Raw genomic sequence first — 8,745 nt, forward strand, 5'->3', positions numbered from 1 at the left:
TCTTTAAAAGTGGTCAAAGAAGCTAATTTATATATGACTTTTGTTTTCCCAAATATCTCTTAACCCCTAGTATGTGTGGATGAAGAGACTATGTGATTTCAGACTTTGGGGAGATGAATTGGAGCTTGTCTCAACAGCATGGAATTCTTTAAAACTATGTGTCTAGTGCTGTGAATTTGTATATAAGTAGTTACTGGCAATATATGTTGTAATGGGTTGCAGTGCATTTTTCATAACATATATTAATATATGTTATGAAAAATACTTGAGTATGCATGTAGGCTTCCCTATTGTACTTCCCACTTCTAAACATGATGTATTTCTTTGTATATGGTTGACTGGGACATATTGGAATGAAGTTATTTATGAAAAATTCACAGTAATTATTGGACATATTTCCAATGGTCCATTCTAGAATGGATATTGTTATATGTATGATTTGCATGATTTGAAGTTATTTAGTACTGTACAGTGGCTTCATTGGTTTATTTGAATAAAAAATAAGATGGTTCAAATAGTGATGGTAATAGTTTGTGAGGAAAACTTCAAATCAAAATTTTTTCTTATAATAAAATTATGTGAAAAAAGACTTTTACCCACGAGATGGACTTTTGGTAATATGTTTTTCTGTAGGAAGCAACAAAAGTTTTCCATATAGTCAGTATTCACGGGAATAATGAATACCAGCGAGTACCAGTCATGAAAAAAATTGCAATACAATAGTATTACTGACGGTAATTTCCATCAACAATCTTCATGGATTTTCCAAAACCTACAAGCAGAGTTCGTGGCAAATAGTACTAAATTCCACAAGATTCATCAAGATTGTAGAACTATTTGTTGCGAGTATTTAAGCTGTACCCTCAGATGTTCTCGTGGGAAAAACAAATTTTTTCTCATGAGTTGAAGCTATCGTGGAAAAAGAAAGCTTTTCTCATCAATTTTATTCCACGAACTTTTCACGACACGAGTTGGTGGGAAAAAGCTGTTTCCCACGATGACCATGTCTTTTGCCACCAAACTCATTCTTGGATAAAAGCAGTATTTCTTGTAATGTGTAATAATGTAATGAGATAAAAAAAAAAATAAGTTAATGCATCCAAACCTCCCCTCAGTGATTCAGAATTACACAAACACTTGAATTTGACAACATTTCTAGCTAAGATTAACACGAGATTTCCGAGCTTTCAAGGTCTGTATAAGTGATATTTCATCTGTCAAGATTTGGATATCAAAATCATCTAAATTCTTTTCATCTTATTTCATCTTATTAATTTAAATTATCTAGATTTTTAAATAAAATATAATAAATAATTTAATTTTTTTAAAATTTTAAAAAAATAATATTATAACAATATTTAATAAACTTTTATTTTAATTCATTTGGTGTACCTCGTCTAACAACTAATTCATCTCGTCATCTCCTATCCAAACCTTCCCATGTGAGTTAGCTACGTTTTTTTAGGTGCAGTTTCAAGTACGTAATTAAGCAGCAGCAGCAGCAACTTCCGTTCTAAAATTCTTTCTACAGAACCAACCGAGAGAGAGAGAGAGCCGTGAAGTATAAAGAAGATGAATTGTGTGAGAGTGGGAACATGGGTCAAACGATATTCCAACTCCAGATCCAGATTCCATTTCCTAGCATTCCCGGAACGCCGCCGTCCCATCTCCTCCCCCTCCTCGTCTCCCACCGAGGAAATCTTAAAACCCACCTCCTTCGATTTCAAAAATTACGTGGCCCAAAAAGCCAATACCATCAACCGAGCCCTCGACGCCGCCGTTCCGCTCAAAGATCCCCTGGAGATCCACAATGCCATGCGCTACTCCCTCCTCGCCGGTGGCAAGCGAATCTGCCCTCTCGTTTGTATCGCGGCCTGCGAGCTCGTTGGTGGCACCGAACACATGGCCATGCCCGCCGCTTGCGCCGTCGAGATGATCCACACCATGTCTCTGATCCACGACGATCTTCCTTGCATGGACAACGATGACCTCCGCCGAGGGCAGCCCACGAGTCACAAGGTTTTCGGCGAAGCCGTGGCGGTTCTCGCCGGCGATGCACTCCTGGCATTAGCGTTCGAGCACATAGCCTCCTCCACGGTGGGCGTGCCCTCTGCGAGGATTGTCCGTGGAATTGGACAGCTTGCGAGGTTCATTGGCGCTGACGGGGTCGTAAGCGGTCAAGTAGTTGATTTAACTTCAAAGGGGCAGTCTGAAGTGAGTTTCGAGCATCTCGAATTCATTCATCTGCGCAAGACCGCAGCCATGTTGGAAGGCACTGCGGTTCTTGGAGCTGTGCTGGGGGGTGGTTCCGACGAGGAGGTTGAGAAACTGAGGACTTTCGCCATGTACACTGGATTACTTTTTCAGGTAGTGGATGACATTCTCGACGTGACAAAATCGTCGGAGGAATTGGGGAAAACGGCGGGGAAGGACTTGGTGGACGATAAGGTTACGTATCCCAAGCTAATGGGTATCGACAAATCGAGGGAGTTTGCGGAGAAATTGAAGGAGGATGCGCAGGAGCAGCTCTCCGGCTTTGATCCCGATAAGGCAGCGCCGTTGGTTGCCCTGGCCGATTTTATTGCTCATAGGTCAAACTAGTCTCATGTGTAACTCTGTAACTTGTAACTAGTCGTTTTAGGGGAGGCTCCGTCGTTTTGGAGGAGGCTTTTTGTTGAGATTTCTGATCGAGTAATTACGTACAGTCATATAAGTGCTGCATATATATATTTTTTAAAAAGATTAAATTTAAAATTATTATTTCTATATAAATCTTATATTTAATTATCTTTTTTTAAAAAAAATGTGCTACATTTGTAATGACTGTAAATATCATTTATCTTTTAATATAAACAATGAAAAATATTAAAATCACAAACTGGTGCTATGCTTTCATTTATGTTTTATTTTCCAGGAAATTCAAGTCATTGGGCACAAGGAGTAGCATGATCCCACCTTCTAATCGTTTAGGGTCAATTTAAAATATAGACCTAATTTGAAGACTAGTTTAAAAACTTTCTAAACTATACATACTAGTTTGCAAAAAACTTCAACAAATACCTGAACAATTATTTTTCCTCTTTCTTTGCCGTAAAATTCTAAATTACTAAAGAAGTCTTTCTTTCATCTCAAGACTTTAATTTTCGTAAATAGGTTCAAAGCAGTTTTGTTGTAAGTTGCCAATTTACAAGAATTGTGGTCTAGAAAAAAAAAAATGTTGAATTTATCTTTTTTATTAAGTAGAAAATAGAGAATTGAATTTGATAAATGGGCCAAGCCCATTAATAATGTAAAATGACATAAACTAGCCGTTCGGCATGGTAATATTTGGGCTTTGAGAGAGGAAGTATGGGCCTTACTGCTCGGAAAAATACGGGTTAGGTTTCCACATTTGGCGGGAAACCACGAGAACACTGAGAGATAGAGAGAGAGAGAGAGAGAGAGAGAGAGAGGAGGGAGAATGGCGAACAAGCTAATCAGCGAGATTGGTTTGCCCAAGTCGATCGCCAACATCTTCGCAGCTCGTAACATCGTCACTGCCAAGGTACCTAAATAAGTGTAAATTGTAATGATTTCGATTGCGTTTCGTATTTAGCTCCAATTGCAACTACTGTCTTGTTTGGATTTTGGGAACCAAATTTTCCCCAAACTCACGTATTTTTCGTTCTCAATTAGATGAAAATCTTGTCAAGCACATAGTTCCAATCCATGTGCTCCATTTACTTATCATGTATGTTAATACATTGATTTTTACCAATCCAGAACTCATTTTTTAAGAATATCTTGTAAAAACGTAAAATTCATTATTTTCAACATATTTTAGTAATTAAATTTCGGTCTGTTGATATTTGACAAGCATGATAGGCATGTAAAGATTAGAATCGGATGGTGGGTTTCAGCAAAATATTGATCCTGGTGTTATAATATTATGAGCAGTGCTATCCATAAGCTCCACACCCACCACTTAAAAACATGTCATTTTAGTTAAAAACATGACATTCCAGATTCCGTCCCCTTCTACTTCCGCCCACCCCCACCCCCTTCCAAGTCCCCTGCTTCCTGGTCCTTAACGCCGGCAAAAAAAAATCCTATCGCAAGGATTTCTTAGGCATTTCTTCAACCTTCCACTTCTCCTCTTCACTGCACTAAGAACTTGGACTTGGGCATATTCCGATCGGCAACATAGGAAGGAGTTATAAGGTAACTGTACCCCCTCTCTTTCTCTCATTTTTGTAATGTCACTGTACACCATATATATACTTGAGTACACCGTATAACTTGATGTATACATGATGAAATCAAAATTAAAAGATCGAGAAAAGTTTTAAACAGTTGAAATTTTGGCCCAGTTTTCTTCTGCATCATGACAAATTGGTAGAGATGATCATGCAAGTACGTTGGCGGAAGTTTTATTCTCTCCATGCATTTGAAGGATGGCTTTGAATCTGATTTACACCAACATATGAAGTTGATATATTAATATTTTTCTGGAATTACCGAATGGTTGATGACATGTTGCCTATCGGAGTCATCATGGCCATTCTTAATCTGAAAATTGCAGCAAAAATTGTTGTACTCAATTGCGATCTTGTGATTGACCAGCGTTAAGGACCAGGAAGCAGGGGACTTGGAGGGGGGGGGGGGGGGGGGTTAAGAAGAAGGGGACGGAATCTGGAACATGTTTTTAAGTAAAATGAGGGTAAAATGATAAAATGATTCCAGATATGTTTTTAAGTAAAATGAGGGTAAAAAGGTAAAATGACATGTTTTTAAGTGGGTGTGCAAGGTGTGGGACTTATCTCTAGAATTTTTCTAATATTATAGAAGAGTTATAATATGTGTAAATTGAACCTAATTGATATATGTTTGTATATTTATCTTCAAGCTAGATGCAGCAAGTTAGGTCATGGATCCTAAAAAATGTTATCGTTGATTATAATTCTAAACCTTGGCCAACTTCATCAGAAGAATAACTCAATTAAAAAAATATGGCTTTTGGACCCCCTGTTATGGCTATTTGAAAAAATGAAATTTGATTTGTTTGCTTCAGGATGCCTTATCTTTGACTGAATTTCAGTTGATGGAGTTGTTAGATGTGGGGTGGGCAGAAGTCACGTCTGCAGTAGCACACATCAGTGCAATTGTGTGTCCACCATATCAAAGTGTAAGCTTGCAGCTTAGTTTTATCAATTAATGTAGTTAGTTGGCTCAACTATGCACTGGATTATATATTTTCCTTCTTTGATTTTGAGTTCCCCAAAGTTGTTAGTTCTAGTTCTTTTCAGGCATTATCACTAATGGAGCAGCGGGTTAAAAATGAGCACTTGGCTGGCCATCTTCCTACAGGCCTGAAAGGATTAGATGAAGCCTTATGTGGTGGGATACCATTTGGTGTTTTGACAGAGTTGGTTGGTCCAGCAGGAATTGGCAAAACACAAGTACAACTCTTTCATAAGTACCTTATTCACCATTAATATGTGTTTACTTGAGGATTTTGTCCTGATGGGTGTATCTTCTTCCCCTCAAATTGATAATTTTATCTGACCATTTTCACTCAATGTCACCATCAAATGAATAATGAATTCATACATTCTGTACATTTGGAAGGAGTTGTAGTTTTGCATCATGGATAGTTGCAAAGAAAACCTTTATTAAATGGCTGTTAGGTGAAAGCCACACATCATGAGCTTTCCAGGGACTCCAGTGCACATAGGGTCTGGGTGTCTGATTCTTGAGTTTTTATGTTTCAGTTTAAGCTAGAAGGGATCAACCACTGGCCTCTGCAGTTCACCGAAAATAAAGATAGCATTAAATCCCAACTACAGAGGCAATATGCAGCTCCTTTTTTACAATTAACTGTTGTACAGAATGCTTTAGAAATTAAAGGCCACAATGTACTTTATCAAAACATAATCCAAATTATTTTCGTTCTTCCTTACAGCAGCTTCAAATTGGACAACTTCTTTTTACTTAACAGGAGCTAATTATGTTCACTGCACTTGGAAGGTGTGTTTAGCAAAGATGAAAATTTTAAAATGATCATTGCTTTGTAGACGTGTTGAAAGGATGTTTTATGCTACTTAGATAGACATTTCATTGTGCATCCCGGTGTATAAAGGAAATTGGACTCTTTGACAAGTCAATGCTGCATCTATGTATTGGCAACAAGCTGAGGCAATTTATTATTTGGTGAAAATAATGATAGAAACTTGTAGCCTTTATTAGCTTTCAGTTTCCCTTTTTTAGACCTATCTACTGTGAAAATCAACCTATCTATAATCTTCGAAATATTATAGACACAACGCACTTTTGTTGGTTATGTTGTGGGGTAACACATCTTTAGAAAAAGCCATGTCTTCTTTTATTCATTTTGATGAGTGAGTTGTTTTATTAAGGGATACAACTTGAACTTGCAGTCAAGTATGACAAGGTATTCTCTATAATATTTCGAAGCTATCTAGTTTGGTTGGTCAAGTTTTTAGCTGTAGTTTGCTTTGCTTGATTAAATTGCAGTTTTGCTTAAAGCTCTCTTTATTGGCGTCGCTACCTTCAAGTTATGGAGGCTTGGACGGCCATGTAATATATATTGATGTAGAATCCAAATTTAGTTCAAGAAGGTACTGAAGTGCATCTATGGTATCACGTATGTGGGGTGTATGTTCCTTACATCTAAATTTTCAATAAGTAAAGCAATATTTTCAATTCAGGAAATTTTCTTTTCTCAGGTTGATAGAAATTGGAACGAAAAGTTTCCCAGAAATATTTCTCATGAAAGGAATGGCCCAGAAAGTATGGGTTATCATTTGAGTCTTTCCCTTTTCATTCTTTCGCTTCACAGCATCACTGAGGTTAACCGGAGATTGTTATTCCGTCTATGTTCAGATGAGTGGCAGGATCCTTGTTTGGCGTCCAGCATCACTTTCTGAGTTCACTGAGAGGTAAGAATTTATGTTGTAAGGCCCTAGAATGGATAGAATAAGACTGGAACTTCGGTGTTGCCAATAAATGAGACTTCAGCTGGATAGCAAGTCATGCACTTTGAAAACCAGGACCTTTCCAATTTAACAATTTTTTTGGAGGGGACGGCGGGGGGGAAAGAGAGGGAAAGAAAAATGTCTTCGGCTGGTGTTTTGTAAAGAAATTTGGTTTAAGAAAACTGCAGATTCAGACATCTTGTTTGATTCCACACTTAGGGGTTGTTTGGAAGAGGTTTCATCTTATCTCATCTCATTCCCAAACATCACTCAAACACAAACACTTTTCAATTTCAAATATTCAACTTTTTCATGTAATCATGATTACCTAATCATTACAACTTTCCCAAACTTCCAAACAAAACACAAAAAACAATTCAATTTTTTCAAATCCCAAAACAAATATAATATTAAAAAATTATATTCAAACAATATTTTAACTTGATAATTTTATTCAACTCTCTCTCTCTCTCTCTCCCCTTTTCCAAAAACCCAATAAAACATCATAACTCAAACCATTTCACTACTATTCACAGATTTCTCATCTCGTCACGTTCCCCAAGCATCCCCCTAGAGTTCACTTGGATTATCTGATACACAATTATGGCAAGTGGGGTTGTGTATATGGGGTTTACTTCCCAGGGGTGGGTTCGAATGGCTTGCCTTGTACAGTTTCCACATCATAAAAAAGAGAGTAGAATAATTAAGCAGCATTTCTGCAACTAACTTGATCTAGTTAAGCTCTTGCTTGACAATAACCCCATATACAATTCCCAAAAAATCCCTTGAGACTATACAATCTACAGAACACATGCATATGCTGAAATTGTAACTCTGTTATTTTTTGAGAACATCGCTGCATCTGAACAGTTCAGTTTTGGCTAATATTCTTAAATTTGATTCTGATGCAAATTTTTCACATCATGTAAAACCATTTTCTTTCCACTCTCTTACGTGGATGATATGTATCTACTTTCAAGCAATTGGCTGATGCAAAATGGAAGGTGTTTTCCGTTGGTTATCAAATATTTAGTATTACTTTTTTATGCCTGCGCCGTAGTAAGTTCCCCGGCATCCCTCTATTCCTTTCTCTTAGAAACTTTAATTTTTTTTAAATATTTATCAAAAAGACTAGTGAGATTGGCTAATGGATCTTCATTTATCTAAAAAATTACCAGACTGCAACAAATCAAGGTTTCACTCCACCAGAATGAAGTGAAGTTACTAGTCATTGATAGCATGGCTGCTCTTGTCTCAGGGTAAGTTTCAATTTCTCATATGCAGACTGAATTGTGATTTTAATATGGAGATACCAATTGGCATGTTATCAGCTTTCAGACAGATCATTCGATTGCCCGCTTTTAGTAATTTTATATCTCCATTCTCCCTAGCCCCCTCCTCATGAGTCATGATAGGAATAGCCTATGTTCAGAAAGAAGCAAGTTACGGAACTGGTATTTTTCATGTGATGCTTAACAAGTGGTGATTTGTTTATTCCTCTAATTAAATAGATTAGTGAACGTTCTCTCAGTGGTTTAAGGAAGGAAAAAAGTGAGAGAGAGGGTTGTTTTATTCTTATGTTTTACGAAATCTGGTCTTATTTTTCTTCTATGCTCTATTTTATAAGTGATGGTGCAGGTTCTGGAGTTCTGGCCATTTCATGATGAGATGTGCAAACATATACGTTTCTTCAATTCTTTGTATGGCTAAAAGAACTGTCTCCATGTTAATTTTTAACAGAAGATACTATGGTTCTCACATTGCTGATATA

At 37.1% G+C, this 8,745-nt stretch overlaps 2 protein-coding genes across 4 annotated transcripts in view; both read left to right on the plus strand.

Moving 5' to 3' along the window:
• The first annotated feature begins 1,393 nt into the window (after positions 1-1,393).
• Positions 1,394-2,698, plus strand: LOC121239838 (geranylgeranyl pyrophosphate synthase, chloroplastic-like). The gene has a single exon (XM_041137175.1). It carries the CDS (start codon positions 1,573-1,575, stop codon positions 2,599-2,601), a length of 1,029 nt encoding a protein of 342 aa, XP_040993109.1. The 5' UTR covers positions 1,394-1,572; the 3' UTR covers positions 2,602-2,698.
• A 448-nt stretch (positions 2,699-3,146) lies between these two features.
• Positions 3,147-8,745, plus strand: part of LOC121239837 (DNA repair protein RAD51 homolog 2) — an 11,661-nt gene continuing 6,062 nt past the window's right edge. The window contains exons 1-7 of one of the 3 annotated variants that reach the window (XM_041137173.1): positions 3,147-3,544; positions 5,051-5,164; positions 5,286-5,438; positions 6,514-6,617; positions 6,726-6,789; positions 6,883-6,938; positions 8,153-8,233. In XM_041137173.1, the coding sequence (XP_040993107.1) occupies positions 3,461-3,544; positions 5,051-5,164; positions 5,286-5,438; positions 6,514-6,617; positions 6,726-6,789; positions 6,883-6,938; positions 8,153-8,233 (656 nt within the window). In that variant the 5' untranslated portion in view covers positions 3,147-3,460. Of the gene's footprint in view, positions 3,545-5,050; positions 5,165-5,275; positions 5,439-6,513; positions 6,618-6,725; positions 6,790-6,882; positions 6,939-8,152; positions 8,234-8,745 lie in introns of all 3 variants that reach the window. The other 2 variants (XM_041137171.1, XM_041137174.1) reach the window with 2 other exon arrangements.

This window comes from Juglans microcarpa x Juglans regia, chromosome 7D, assembly GCF_004785595.1.
Source record: "Juglans microcarpa x Juglans regia isolate MS1-56 chromosome 7D, Jm3101_v1.0, whole genome shotgun sequence".
Lineage (NCBI taxonomy): Eukaryota > Viridiplantae > Streptophyta > Magnoliopsida > Fagales > Juglandaceae > Juglans > Juglans microcarpa x Juglans regia.

Coding starts and splice junctions, on each gene's coding strand:
- LOC121239838 (XM_041137175.1), top strand. CDS start 1,573: ATGAATTGTGTGAGAGTGGGAACATGGGTCAAACGATATTCCAACTCC.